This window comes from Prosopis cineraria, unplaced genomic scaffold, assembly GCF_029017545.1.
Source record: "Prosopis cineraria cultivar Desert tree isolate PC_DT_omini unplaced genomic scaffold, ASM2901754v1 PC11, whole genome shotgun sequence".
NCBI classification, from domain to species: Eukaryota; Viridiplantae; Streptophyta; class Magnoliopsida; order Fabales; family Fabaceae; genus Prosopis; species Prosopis cineraria.
This window is the reverse complement of record NW_026555342.1, coordinates 11,005,815-11,020,260: the sequence shown is the minus strand read 5'-3', so window position 1 is coordinate 11,020,260 and position 14,446 is coordinate 11,005,815. Positions and strand designations below refer to the sequence as shown.

General features: G+C 36.5%; 1 protein-coding gene across 3 annotated transcripts in view; it reads left to right on the top strand.

The window, feature by feature from the left end:
* LOC129285846 (serine/threonine-protein kinase TOR) overlaps positions 1-14,446 on the top strand; it is a 29,516-nt gene that overhangs the window by 14,229 nt on the left and 841 nt on the right. For all 3 annotated transcript variants that reach the window (XM_054921782.1, XM_054921781.1, XM_054921784.1), the window contains 28 exons: positions 452-523; positions 645-779; positions 902-963; positions 1,082-1,179; positions 4,983-5,092; positions 5,167-5,340; positions 5,419-5,484; positions 6,421-6,489; positions 6,584-6,694; positions 7,773-7,913; positions 8,009-8,137; positions 8,235-8,400; positions 8,476-8,690; positions 9,053-9,259; positions 9,911-10,024; positions 10,109-10,312; positions 10,565-10,645; positions 11,039-11,113; positions 11,214-11,280; positions 11,364-11,524; positions 11,642-11,815; positions 11,999-12,127; positions 12,213-12,296; positions 12,969-13,030; positions 13,125-13,197; positions 13,287-13,421; positions 13,916-14,089; positions 14,169-14,434. In XM_054921782.1, the coding sequence (XP_054777757.1) occupies positions 452-523; positions 645-779; positions 902-963; positions 1,082-1,179; positions 4,983-5,092; positions 5,167-5,340; positions 5,419-5,484; positions 6,421-6,489; positions 6,584-6,694; positions 7,773-7,913; positions 8,009-8,137; positions 8,235-8,400; positions 8,476-8,690; positions 9,053-9,259; positions 9,911-10,024; positions 10,109-10,312; positions 10,565-10,645; positions 11,039-11,113; positions 11,214-11,280; positions 11,364-11,524; positions 11,642-11,815; positions 11,999-12,127; positions 12,213-12,296; positions 12,969-13,030; positions 13,125-13,197; positions 13,287-13,421; positions 13,916-14,089; positions 14,169-14,434 (3,554 nt within the window). The remainder of the gene's footprint in view (positions 1-451; positions 524-644; positions 780-901; positions 964-1,081; positions 1,180-4,982; positions 5,093-5,166; positions 5,341-5,418; positions 5,485-6,420; positions 6,490-6,583; positions 6,695-7,772; positions 7,914-8,008; positions 8,138-8,234; positions 8,401-8,475; positions 8,691-9,052; positions 9,260-9,910; positions 10,025-10,108; positions 10,313-10,564; positions 10,646-11,038; positions 11,114-11,213; positions 11,281-11,363; positions 11,525-11,641; positions 11,816-11,998; positions 12,128-12,212; positions 12,297-12,968; positions 13,031-13,124; positions 13,198-13,286; positions 13,422-13,915; positions 14,090-14,168; positions 14,435-14,446) is intronic.

Sequence of the window (14,446 nt, the reverse complement as noted above, 5' to 3'; positions counted from 1 at the left end):
AGCAAACTTTGATGCGTTTAAATATGCCAATCTTTGGTTTAAAAGATCTTGTTTAAACAAACTTGTCGCTCAAATAACTGTCATGAAGTAATTAGTTCATGCAGGAGGTCATGAAGCTAGCAGCTGGAAATAAATTGTCGCCAAACAAACTTATTGGTGCTTGAGGGTTGAAGCCCCTTTTGGACCTTTTTATATTATAAATGACTGGTTTTGAAAAATAAGCTGTATTATTTTCTTAAGAATTCATTTAATTATTAAACCAAATTGTGATAAATTTGTGAACAAAAATTGTCTGGAAAGGTTGTTACTATTTTTTATTGAAAACAAGGGTTTCATGTCATTCATCTTTTAGGACATCCAACTTTAAGATTCATGGGAAAGAGACAAAAGTATGATCTTTTATGCTTTTATAATTTACCCTCCTTTTAATCTAGTTATTATTGGACTGCAGGCAGAGTTCATGGAGCATGATGAAAAACCTCTTCCAATAGATATTCGCCTTCTTGGTGCTCTTGCTGAAAAGGTCCATACATATCTTTATTGTGTGCTTTCAACTGATGCTGCTTAATACATCTTTTAACATCACTTTGCCTTTTCATGTTGTGTCTGTTTCGTACACTTTCACTTTCCTATGTCATATTCAGTGTCGAGCATTTGCAAAAGCCTTGCACTACAAAGAAATGGAATTTGAAGAAGCATGTTCTAAAAAGATGGATGCAAACCCAGTTGCTGTAGTTGAAGCTCTTATTCATATAAACAACCAATTACACCAACATGAGGTTTGTGTGAAGACAAATTGCTTCCAATAAATTTTGTTATAGTTTGCTGCTCTCTAGGTCGACTTTGTTATCGCTGATGGACATGGTGTGTTATATTTTCATCCAAACACCTTATTTTGCAGGCTGCAGTTGGGATATTGACCCATGCTCAACACCATCTAGATTTCCAGCTAAAAGAGTCATGGTGATGTTTAACATTTCAGTGTTTATATTTAATAGATGTTTGCCTCTTTGGCATATGCAACTTTAATACATCACAAGAAAGTCTCAGAAATATCATGGGCTTATAAGCAATCCTTCAGGTATGAGAAACTGCAGAGATGGGATGATGCCCTCAAGGCTTATACTGCAAAGGCCTCTCAAGCAACAAGTGCACATCTTGTCTTGGATGCTACTTTAGGTCTGTAGTGATAGCTCTACCTTTATTCCTCCATTTTTGGAGTTACTTGAGTGTGCTTTAAAGTTGACCCGATTCTGTATTGTATTTTAGATTTTTAGTTGGTAATCTATGGTGATGATGCTTCAGTTCTTGTTAATATAATTTTACTTGATGTTGGGACATTAAATTGTAAATCTTTAGAGGTTGTAGGGGTTATGATTCAAAGGAAAATCAATATCCTTTGCCTGCAAGAAACAAAATGGCGTGGAGAAGAAGTTAAGGATATTCAAGGTTTCAAACTTTGGTATACAGGAAAAGTAAGTGCACGCAATGGAGTAGGCATCATTATAGATAAGGAGTGGAAGAAGAACGTTGTAGAAGTTAGCAGAATTGGAGACAGAATTATTTCCTTAAAAATAATAATTGGACGTGAGACTGTTAATATTGTTAGCGCTTATGCGCCGCAAGTCGGGACAGAAGCCAGTCTTAAGGAATTATTTTGGGAGGATCTAGAGGGGTTGATTCGACATATACCACAGAGTGAAAAGATTTTTATTGGAGGAGACTTTAATGGGCATGTTGGGAGGGAAGCTGGTCAGTATGCGAGGGTGCATGGTGGTTTTGGTTTTGGAGAGCTAAACAATGAAGGACAAACTGTTCTTGATTTCTCATTGGCGTATGATTTTAAGATTGCCAACACTTGTTTCAAGAAGAGAGATGAGCATCTCATCACTTACAAAAGTGGAGCCTCAAGGTCGCAGATTGATTTTCTTTTGGTTAGGAACACAGATAGAAAACTTTGTAAAAATTGTAAGGTGATCCCCGGAGATGCTGTAACGACACAACATAGGGTCCTAGTCCTTGATGTGTGTATTATGAGTAAAATCCAAAAACGTTGACAAGTAGTAACACCAAGGATTAGGTGGTGGCAATTAAAAGGTGAGAAGCAAGATATTTTCAAGCGAAATCTTTTGGATAAAGGAATTTGGGAATCTCAGGGAAGTGCTAACATCATATGAGAGGATATGGTTAAAAAGATATGGGAGGTTGCAAAAGTAGTTTTGGGAGAATCGAAAGGTTCTGGTCTGAGAGATAAGGAGTCTTGGTGGTGGAATAATAGTGTACAGGACAAAATCAAGTATAAGAAGAACTGTTTTAAAGCCATACATTTGTGTAACAATGAGGAAAATTGGGAGAGGTACCGTATGGCTAAGGAAACTAAGAGAGCTGTGGGTGAAGCTCGTTCTAAAGCTTTTGAAGAATTTTATAAGAACCTTGAGACGAAGGAAGGAGAGCAAAATATTTATAAGATTGCCAAGAGTAGGGAAAGAAAATCAAGAGATCTAAAACAGGTAAGGTGTATTAAGGATGAAGAGGGAAGAATTTTAGTTACAGATGATGAAATTAAAAATAGATGGGAGACTTTTTTAAACTTTTCAATGATGGAGAGGATTCATCTAGTAACTTGGAGGATTTAGTAACTGGTGAAGGAGAACAAAATTTGTCATTCTATTGAATAATACGTGATAAGAAGGTAAAGGAAGCTCTTAAGAAAATGGCAAATGGTAGAGCCAACGGACCTGATTGTATATCTATCGAAGCGTGGAAATGTTTAAGTGAAGAAGGGGTGAGATGGTTAACTAAGTTATTTAATGTGATTTTACGGTCCAAGAAAATGCCTGATGAGTGGAGGAGAAATACATTAATTCTTATTTATAAAAATAAAGGAGATATTCAGAATTGTACTAACTATAGAGGGATTAAACTCATGAGCCACACAATGAAATTGTGGGAGAAAGTAATTGAGCACAGGTTGAGATTGGAGATAAGTATTTCTGAGAATCAATTTGGTTTTATGCCAGGTAGATCAACTACAAAGGCGATTTATCTACTAAGGGGATTAATGGAAAAGTATCGTTGTAAAGATAAAGATCTACACATGGTTTTTATTGATTTGGAAAAAGCTTATGACCGTATACCAAGAGAAGTGCTTTGGAAAGCGTTGGAAAAAAAGGGAGTACGGATTGCTTATATTAAAGCCATACAAGATATGTATGAGGGGGTAAAAACTAGTATAAGAACACCTAGTGGTCAAACAAAGGATTTTCCTATAAAGATTGGACTACATCAGGGATCATCTCTGAGTCCTTATTTGTTCAACTTGATTTTAAATGTTTTGACGGAACATATTCAAGAGGAAATCCCGAAATGTATGCTCTTCGCGGATGATATAGTTCTTATAGCAGAGACAAGAGAAGAGGTTAATTGTAAACTTGAGTTATGGAGGAGGACATTGGAGTCGAAAGGTTTTCGTCTGAGTAGAAGTAAGACGTAATATTTATATTGTAAATTTGGCAAAGGAATATTCGACAATAATTTGGAAGTGAAATTGGGAGATCAAATTATACCTCAAGTGGAAAAGTTTAGATATTTGGGAGCCATTATTCAAAATGATGGCGAAATCAGTGGAGATATTTCACATAAAATTCAAGCTGGGTGGTTTAATTGGAGAAAAGCTAAAGGAGTTATTTGTGACCGTAAGGTGCCTAATAAACTTAAAGGAAAGTTTTATTGCACTGCTATCAGACCGGCAATGTTATATAGTAGTGAATGCTGGGCTCTAACGGGACAGCAAGAGCATAAAGTTGGAGTAGCAGAGATGAGAATGTTACGATGGATGTGTGAACATACATGTAAAGATAAAATTCGAAATGAGTACGTACGCGAAAAAGTGAGGGTGGCACCTATTGAGGAAAAATGGTAGAAAATCGGTTGAGATGGTTTGGGCATGTACAAAGAAGACCAAGGGAGGCACCAGTGAGAAGAGTGGAACATATAACTTTGAGTCCGATTAAGAGAGGTAGAGGAAGGCCTAAGAGAACATTCTTGGAAGTTGTTGAACGCGATCTCTTAATTAATAATATTCCTAAAAGCTTGATAAATGATAGAGCACAATGGCATCTTACAATCCATGTAGCCGACCCCACCTAGTGGGATAAAGGCTTGTTGTTGTTGTTGTATTGAATCAGAAACAGAACAGAATACATGAACGTGCACACACATGGTTGTTGTTCAAGTCATAATTGATTAAGGAATTTTGAATCCTATTTCCCAAATGCCAACCATATCTAAAATAGTTTTTGGGATTAAAAATTTGAAGTAAAGAATTTTGAGAATATTGTAATTAAATTCTTAATATGGTCAGCACCTGGTTGGGATGTGAAGATGAAGTTAGAGGAAGGTTTCTGGATCCTTAGCGAGGATTCTGTAGCTTCTGAGCATGTGTGCATGTATCTTTTAATACAAATACACCATTAGAAGGAAATTGTTTCTTATGAATGGTATACAATGTTTTCCTTTTTTCCATTGCTGAAGAAAAAAAAGCATCTTTGGGATAAAGTAAATGAGTTGCATGACCGAGGATAAGTTATCATAATTGGGTGAAACAATTGACGAATTCAAACTAAAACTATAAAGATCTCCTTCATATGTGTGGTTATGTATGCATGATAATATTAACAATCAACATTGCTGATAATTCTAGTAGTAGTAATCAATTTCCACCACTATGAAAAATACACAAGAGAACCTAATAGAAGGTGAAGTGGACAATTGTGTCTTATGTAAGAAGTGGATGAAGTTGACCTTATGTTTATTTGTTAGTAGAATGTTCCTTCCCTTTTTCTATTATACTGCCACTTTTTTAAGCATAGAAACCACACTATGTTCAAATTTATTTGAGTGTTTAAGTAAAGGGGCTGCCTTTTGCCTTGTTAGTTTGCCCTGACATAATTATTTTGATGATCTATGAGCTTCCTTTGCAGGCCGAATGAGATGTCTTGCTGCATTGGCTCGCTGGGAGGAGCTGAATAACCTATGTAAAGAATACTGGACCCCAGCTGAGCCAGCTGCTCGTCTTGAAATGGCGCCAATGGTTTGTTTCATATAAACCATATGATTTTCTAATTTTTCAACATGTGCATATGTTTCTTGCATGGTTTGTGTTAGGCTGCAAGTGCTGCTTGGAACATGGGAGAATGGGACCAAATGGCTGAATATGTGTCTCGATTAGATGATGGTGATGAAACAAAACTTAGAGGGTTAGGGAATACTACTTCCAGTGGTGATGGAAGCAGTAGCGGTACTTTCTTTAGAGCTGTTCTCTTAGTTCGTAGAGGAAAGGTACTTGCTAGAGACATCTACTACTCTTGATTTTCCTTAGCTGAAATTTTACTCTTGTTGATCTCAATATATTGGCAGTATGATGAAGCACGTGAATATGTTGAAAGAGCTAGAAAATGTTTGGCAACAGAGCTTGCTGCTTTGGTGAGTGTGATTCATAAACCTTCCTTTCTGGTTTTATTCCCAGGATTATGTACTCGAATTTCTGAGACTATGTGGACAACAGAAGTTTTAAAAGGGGGTGGGAAGCTTTGCTATTGTTCTTGGAATCTCATGATTCTTCGGAAAAATTGTATGGGATATTTGCTGTTAGTAGGATGGGCAAAGTCATGGTAGTATGCTGTAGGTTAATGTGTTGAAGCCAAATGCTTTCATGTCCTTATTTAATTCCTTTTTTGTTGAGGCTTTAGTTTTCGTTTATGTGGCTGTTGTTTCTTCTCTGCTGATGTTGATTGGTTTTCTGTGGCTAACTTCCTTTACATCTTGCTGCTACCTTTTAGAAATAAATCGAAGTCTCTATGTCAATATTCTCTGAAATACTCCAACTGTTGTATGTTCACTTCACCTGTATTGTTATGCACAGATTTATCTGATAAGTGGTGCTAGATTTTAAAGTGGAAAAAGGCAAAATGATTGGGTTCTTTACAAATGTTGATTTACTCAATCTTACTTATTCTGGAGTTATCCCTATGCCGCAAATATTTGTATTTCATGTATGTCCTCTTCATTGCTGTAATTTCTTCATGATAATTAATGCATTTGATAGGCAAAGACAATGGGACGTCAGCTCTTCTGTGATTTGTCTCCTTTTCTTATTTAAATCAATTTATAATTTGTCTTCTGTCATCGCATTGTAAACTGTTTAGAATTATTACTTGGATAATATTTCCTTGTATACTTGCAAACTGTGCTAATTGCCTAATTCTGATGAAACATCGTTTGATGCATCGCTGGCTGACAATGCTTGCTTATGCCTAGCCAGTGTGATTTTCTTCTTGTATTACTTGTAGAGGTTAATTTTTATGATTTACTTTTTAATGCATAGAATGCTGTATATTCTCATCTTCTATTCATTTTAAGGTCTTGGAAAGCTATGAACGTGCTTACAGCAATATGGTTCGTGTCCAGCAGCTGTCAGAGCTAGAAGAGGTTTGCTCTTTTATATTCAGAAATTTAACTTTGGGTGCTTTGCTGTATTCTAAAGTTGTGAAATCTAATATGAAAAAATATATGCTCTTTCCAGGTAATTGATTACTGTACCCTTCCAATTGGAGATCCTGTTGCTGAAGGGCGACGAGCTCTTATTCGTAATATGTGGACTCAGCGTATACAAGGAGCAAAACGCAATGTTGAGGTACACAGGTTTTCCCTATGAAAAGTGCATGTACATGTAAATAACCATGGAACTATTTTGCGCACACTTTCAGTTGAAAGCATGCATATAACTGCTGCATATGATTGTGACCACAATCTTCTCAGACTACTGAGTTTTGACTAGATGCATAAAATTGTGTTTCTTTGAAAATTTTGTGGATTGAGATTTAGCTAATTTGTAACAACGTAATGGACACTAATGTTTTGTTTCACTTGTGGCTAAAGTGACCATAGAAGTGGTAAACATGTTTTGCTAACCATTTTGTTGCTTTTAATATGCTCATATTTTGTGAGAATAGATAGTGTGATTACTCTTGCTCATTATCATTGGGAATGCTTGAGCGCACACAATATGGAAACTCTATCTCCTAATTTATTATTGCTTGATTTTGGAAATCACATCTAACATGTGATTATTCTGAGGCTTAATTTCTTTATTTGTATCATTATTTTGAGACTTTAATCCCTTTATTTGCTTGCTCATGTTGGTTAATGAGCAATGATTCTGGTGTGTTTAGTGGCAGATTCTTCATGAGTCACATGGGTCTGTTGACGGTTAATAGGCTGAAGTCAAATGATTTTTTATCGTTAAACTTTACGAGTCTCTTTTTTCAATTATGTTCATGTTTATCTCCTATTGAGGGTGATTGCTATATCTCTTATAAATTGCTACCATTGTGTTTGAAATAAATATTATTTTAAAAGATTACATTCTCCTATATCGAGTAGGGGAATATCTTGCTGAATTACTGAATACGTGATTGGAAGATTATTTCCGATGGGAACCTGCCGTGGTTGTGGGGAGTGGAACATTTTGAAAATAATACAGAGGGAGATAGCATCTCAAAAAGCTATTACTTAGCCCTTTTTCTTTGTCATCTTCTTGGATCATGTTGTGTGCTCTTTGTAGTGATTGTGGCTGTGCTACTCTTAGTATGATGTGAAAGTGGTTACACGTTTCTGGTTTGTTTTAGATTCTCTTTATATTCCCTGTAAGAGAAAGTACCAGAAATTACCGTCAATTGCCTAATTATTTCCTTTCATTCTTGAATGTATAGGTTTGGCAGGCACTTCTGGTTGTTAGAGCGCTTGTGCTGCCTCCTTCAGAAGATATTGAAACTTGGCTCAAGTTTGCTTCACTTTGCAGAAAAAATGGGCGCATTAGCCAGGCTAGATCTACTTTAGTTAAACTTCTACAGGTTTGTGGTATTTCTCTAAGGTGGGTGTCTTGTGTTAATTATCATTCATCTTCACTTCACACTTTTTTATTCCTTTTCCCCCCTCATTTTATTAGTATGATCCTGAAACTTCTCCTGAAAATGTACGATACCATGGCCCTCCTCAAGTAATGCTAGCGTACTTAAAATACCAATATTCACTTGGAGAGGACCTAAAGCGTAGGGAGGCTTTTGTCAGGCTGCAGGTATAATATAACTCCCTCTGTATAATAATTACTTGTATTTTAGTTTTTACTACCAATCTCTTACCTGCTTGGCTTGCGTCCAAATTGTTTGGCACAGAATTTAGCCATGGAGCTTTCCAGTTCATCCAGCATTCAACCAGTTACACCATCAGGCTTTGCGAATGCTGCCAATCCAAGTGTTCCTCTCCTTGCTCGTGTGTATCTGATACTTGGATCTTGGCAGTGGTCGCTCTCGCCTGGGTTGGATGATGAGTCCATACAAGGTTCTTGGATGTTTTAATTTCAACTTTGATGAAAGGGATATCATTTCTTTTCTCATTATGTTTTCATATCTGTAGATATACTTGTTGCATTCAGAAAGGCTACTCAGTATGCAAATAAATGGGCTAAAGCTTGGCATAAATGGGCACTTTTCAATACAGCGGTGATGTCTCATTACACTGTAAGAGGTTTTCCTGATGTGGCAGCGCAATTTGTTGTAGCAGCTGTCACTGGATATTTTCATTCAATAGCATGTGGGGCAAATGCTAAAGGTGTTGATGATAGTTTACAGGTATGCCACATTATCTGTTGTAACATGAAGCCTTGCTGATATGATGGGAGATTCATGGAATTGTTTGTATTGATAATTTTGCTTTTGGTTGTTGTTTTGGTTTCCTTTTTTTGTTGTTGTAATTTTCCTATTTTAAATTTGGAATTCTTCCATTTTATAACAACTATCTTCCAATCAAGCAGAAGAACTCTGCTTGTCCCATTGTTGAGCATTGGGGAAAGATTAATAAGACTAGGTGGACGTCAATATTGGACTCATTTGAATGTGCCATTAACCTATCTTACATTATCTACATTTTTACATCTGATTATTGCTGTGAGTAATGCTATAGGTTTGCTTGTGTTTTTTGGCATTGGATTCAGGATATTCTGCGGCTTCTGACATTATGGTTCAACCATGGTGCTACAATAGAAGTTCAAATGGCCCTGAAGAAAGGATTCTCCCTCGTTAACATCAACACGTGGCTAGTAGTTCTTCCTCAGATAATTGCCAGGATACACTCTAATAACCATGCTGTTAGAGAATTGATACAGTCACTTCTGGTGCGAATTGGGCAGAGTCATCCACAGGTTTGGGATTGATGTTGCTGAATTTGGACTTGTTACTGTTTGTCAATGTCCATTTGGAAGTAGCACTCTGCTGAAATTTTAAACTTGTGTGAAATAAGATATCGAGATGAATTTTAATTTCCCTATTATGTTTCTTTATTTTAAATGTGGCAAGACACTGACTGTCACGATCCTGCTTTTGGAGCAACTGGGAAGTTGCCTAATTCTTTGATAGGCCAGCTCATTATGCTGATTCAAGTTACGCTGCTGTATGAAATGCTAAACTCTTGATGTTCTTATAAACTCTTGATTTCCTTAGCCTTGTGCCTTCTGCCAAGAAGATTTTATCCCGCACAGACTTGCAAACTACTTCTAAATGATGGAATTTTCTGTGAAGTTTTAGTGGAGTCAGTTGTACTCTGTAAACAATGATTAGTGATTCAAAATAAAGGAAAAAAGCAGTAAGTTGAAAAGCCTTTTGAATTTGAATTTGAAAGATGTGACTCCAATTGTGTCAGTTTTCTGTAGTGTCATCTTTCTTTTCTTGATATAATGGTTATTTTTTGTCACAGGTAGTAGCATTTGAATGACTATTTTAGTGTTTCTAATGTTAACTTTGATTATATTTTTGTTATAGCTTTTGCAATATTGTCGTTCATTTTTTATCTGTAGGCTCTCATGTATCCACTCCTTGTAGCGTGTAAATCAATAAGCCACTTACGCAGAACTGCAGCTCAGGAAGTTGTTGACAAAGTTCGACAGCGTAGTGGTGTTCTTGTGGATCAGGTGTGATAATGCTTCATCTACATTTTTGTCAGTGTCATAGTTATTCTATTATTTATTTAGAAGCTGTATTTTTTTTTTCTTCAGGCTCAACTTGTTTCAAAAGAACTAATCAGGGTTGCAATACTTTGGCATGAAATGTGGCATGAAGCACTGGAAGAAGCTAGTCGTTTATATTTTGGGGAACATAACATTGAAGGGATGCTCAAGGTGTTGGAGCCATTGCATGAAATTCTTGAAGATGGAGCTAAGAGGAGCAATGTCACAATAAAAGAGAGAATATTTATTGAGGTTATGCGGGAATCTTCACTTGTTTGGTAGACCAGGATTAAGATGGTTGTCACATCTAGATTTCTGTCTTGGAAATATTAGCTGTAATTATTGTATACATCTGTGTGCGCAAGTGTTTTTTGTATTTCCTGGTTGTGTAGTCGTTTTCATATATGAAAGCTTTTCAACTTTGAATGTGCTCAAAGTTGAAGTACAATCACTTCAAATTTAATTACTGAATGTGACTTGGTCAATATTTTCTTGTTATTTCAGGCCTATCGACAGGAGCTGTTAGAGGCTTACGATTGCTGTATGAAATATAAGAAAACTGGGAAAGATGCTGAGCTAACCCAGGTCTGAAATTTGCATGTGTAGATTTTTATCTAGTTACTTATTATGAAGAAGGTCCTCGTTTGGACCCTTCAATATATGTTATACGTGATAGATGGTATGTATCAACCTCTCTAGCCTTGTTTAGATAGTTTAAGCTTTTAGGATGAATTGGTTCTTGGTGTGAATCAAAACAATTCACTTCTGAATAAGAATGAGATTCTAGACCTTTTTCAAACTGGATGACAAGGAAGTAGGCGTATTTGTTATGGATTGAATGAAGGAAAGAAATGTTACTTGAAATAATGAACGAGCTTACTTTTTTGCATGCAGATTTTTATCTGTGAAAGAAATTTTAGAGCTTGTTTCTATTATTTTCCTGGTTTGGATTAATTTTTTAAATAATATCTTGATCAGGCATGGGATATCTATTATCATGTGTTTAGAAAGATAGATAAACAGCTGCAAAGTCTTACAACCTTGGACTTGGAGGTAAAAGTGATGGTTACTTATATATTTATTTTTTATTCATATTTATACACTTATTTACTTTGTCATTGTCATGGGGCTAATACTTTGTGCCTATCCATAGTCTGTCTCTCCAGAATTGCTAGAATGCCGCAATTTGGAGCTCGCTGTTCCGGGGACATATGTAGCTGGTAAAATATGCTTTATGGTTTCCCAAAAATATCTTGCAGCAAAGTGGATTTAGTCTACTAAGTCATCCAGAACCATATTTCAGATGCACCAGTGGTAACAATTGCCTCATTTGCACGTCAACTTGTGGTTATAACATCCAAGCAACGACCCAGGAAATTGACTATTCACGGGAGTGATGGTGAAGACCATGCTTTCTTATTGAAGGGACATGAAGATTTACGGCAGGATGAACGTGTCATGCAGGTACCCTCATGATTGTTTTCCTGCATGCTTCTTGTGTAATTTGGCATCTGGAAAGTTTTTCTTTGGGGTCATTCATCTTGACAAGTTGGTAATAAAAACTTCGTTATTTTTTGCTAGCTTTTTGGTCTGGTGAACACTCTGCTCGAGAATTCTAGGAAGACATCTGAGAAAGATTTGACCATTCAACGATATTCTGTAATTCCTTTATCTCCAAACAGTGGGTTGATTGAATGGGTCCCTAATTGTGACACCTTGCATCATCTAATTCGGGAGTACAGGGATGCTAGGAAGGTTAGATAATAGCTTTTCTTGTCTGTCAATTATTCCTTGTAATCTCTTGCTTTCTGTTATTTCTCTTCTGCTTTTGTGTGATCTGGCCATTTCGGTTTGATTGTGGTGAGATTGTCATATCTTTATATATATGATGGTGTTCCATGGTTCAAATCACGCCAGCTTTTTTCCCCTGCCGTACAGATAACCTTGAATCAGGAACACAAATATATGCTCAGTTTTGCACCCGATTATGATCATTTGCCTCTTGTAGCTAAAGTTGAGGTGTTTGAGTATGCTTTGCAAAATACTGAAGGAAATGACTTAGCAAGGGTATGTAAAATTTTCAAATACTACCTGGTATATGGTCTTCTACTGCATGCACTTATTTCAAGGGTCACAATGTTCCATTTTGTAGGTACTTTGGTTGAAAAGTCGAACATCTGAGGTATGGCTTGAGAGAAGGACAAATTACACCAGGAGCTTGGCTGTCATGAGTATGGTGCGTGCTTAATCATATTCTATACAATAAGTTGAAATTGTAACTCAATATTTATTGCCACATTATATAATTACCATGTTTAGTCTCCATCAAGCTTTAATTTATTGCTTTAAAAGAATTTATGAAATCCTACATTGGGGTTTGAATGAACCTTCATAATGTGGTCTGAAGAGGTGAACATTTGGTTTGCATGCTACAGGACCTAAACCCTCCATGACCCTGGCCTTTGTTTTTTTTTTTTTTTTTGGGGGGTGTGGGGGTTGGGACTGAACTTGTTTCCTTTTAGTAGCATCAAAATGGCTCACTTTCGATCTTTCATATGCTGTACCTCAGCCATTATGGTCCTCATTTATCTCTTCTGCCAAATGACCTTCTATGTAGTTGCTTAGGATAGAATACTTATTTCAATTTTATTGTTAGCGCTTTATGTGGGATCTAATTGGCAGGTTTGTTGCCTTCTGTCCCTTGTATGTATGAATGCATTTGCACTTCTTCCATTTTGAATGCATTAATCAGAGAATATCATACTCTGATTTCTTTGAACTTTAAAAAGATCTCATTGTATATGTATGGGTTTCCTATTATTAAGGTTAATAACTTTAAGAAACCGTATCCCTCCTAGAGCAGTGAAGATTTATATTCATGATGTACGCTAATAGTTGGGTTTTCCAGGTTGGTTACCTCCTTGGCTTAGGTGATCGTCATCCAAGCAACCTCATGTTACACCGGTTTAGGTAACAGACAAAAACTGAAAGATACTGTTGGCTAAATTGACGGAATTAGTTAATTTAAAATTTTGGAGTATCTAATTTTTCTTATGTTCTGCAGTGGGAAAATTTTACACATAGATTTTGGAGACTGCTTTGAAGCATCAATGAACCGTGAGAAGTTCCCTGAGAAGGTGCTCAAGAATCTGTTAATTCCTTATTTTATGGGATTATTCAAATTCTTGGTTTGTTATTGTTTCTCATCTTACAATTTCTGGATCAGGTTCCTTTTCGCTTGACTAGGATGCTTGTGAAAGCTATGGAAGTTAGCGGTATTGAGGGAAACTTCCGCTCAACTTGTGAAAATGTAATGCAAGTTCTGCGATCTAATAAAGATAGTGTTATGGCTATGATGGAGGTACCAAATCTTGTTTCATTCTCCTCTCTCTACTCTGCAACCTGCTCAAAGACGAGGAAGAAAAAGCCTAGAAAGGGAATAGATTCAAAGATTAACACCCAATTCATAAGAAATTATAAGAGCTCTATGCTAAAGAGCTCTATGCTAACTTCTTGATTGTCCATCCATGAAGAATTTGAATGGTAGCTTAGCCACTGTTTAACATCATGTCTAGTTGTCGGGGTTCTTTATAATGGAATGGGGCCAAGATATGCATGTGCTAAGCATGAAAATGCATACTGTATTACAAAGGGTGAAAGAAGACATACTTTAATTTGTTGCTGACATACTTTAATTTGTTGCTATTTCTTTATTCGACTTTTCCAGCCAAAAACTTTTATTCATTATTCAGTACACCTGGGTAATTTATTCATCATATAAAATCATCTCTAGTCGTACGGTCTTAAATCATTAATTGGATGAATAGTTTGATTAATTTTTCTTCCTGCACTCAGGCATTTGTACATGATCCTCTCATCAATTGGCGTCTTTTCAACTTCAATGAAGTTCCACAAATGTCGATGCTTACTAGCAATCATGTACCTCCTGTTGTGAACACTGAAGAACCTGCCACAAATAGAGAGCTTCCTCATCCTCAGCGTGGTGCCCGCGAGAGGGAACTTCTTCAGGTATTTTTAGCTGATCTTTTTTTGTTGGTTTCTTTTCTATGTTTATCATGGTGCTAATTGTTTTTACTTGTACATATAGGCTGTTAACCAGCTTGGTGATGCTAATGAGGTCCTGAATGAGCGAGCAGTAGTTGTTATGGCTCGCATGAGTCATAAGCTTACAGGGCGGGATTTTTCAACTTGTTCTTCGGGATCATCCAGCTCTATTCAACATGCAGTAGATCATAGTGGCTTAATCTCCGGAGACACTCGCGAAGTTGATCATGGCTTGTCAGTGAAATTGCAAGTCCAAAAGTTAATTAACCAAGCAACCTCACATGAAAACTTGTGCCAAAATTATGTCGGGTATTGATCTCA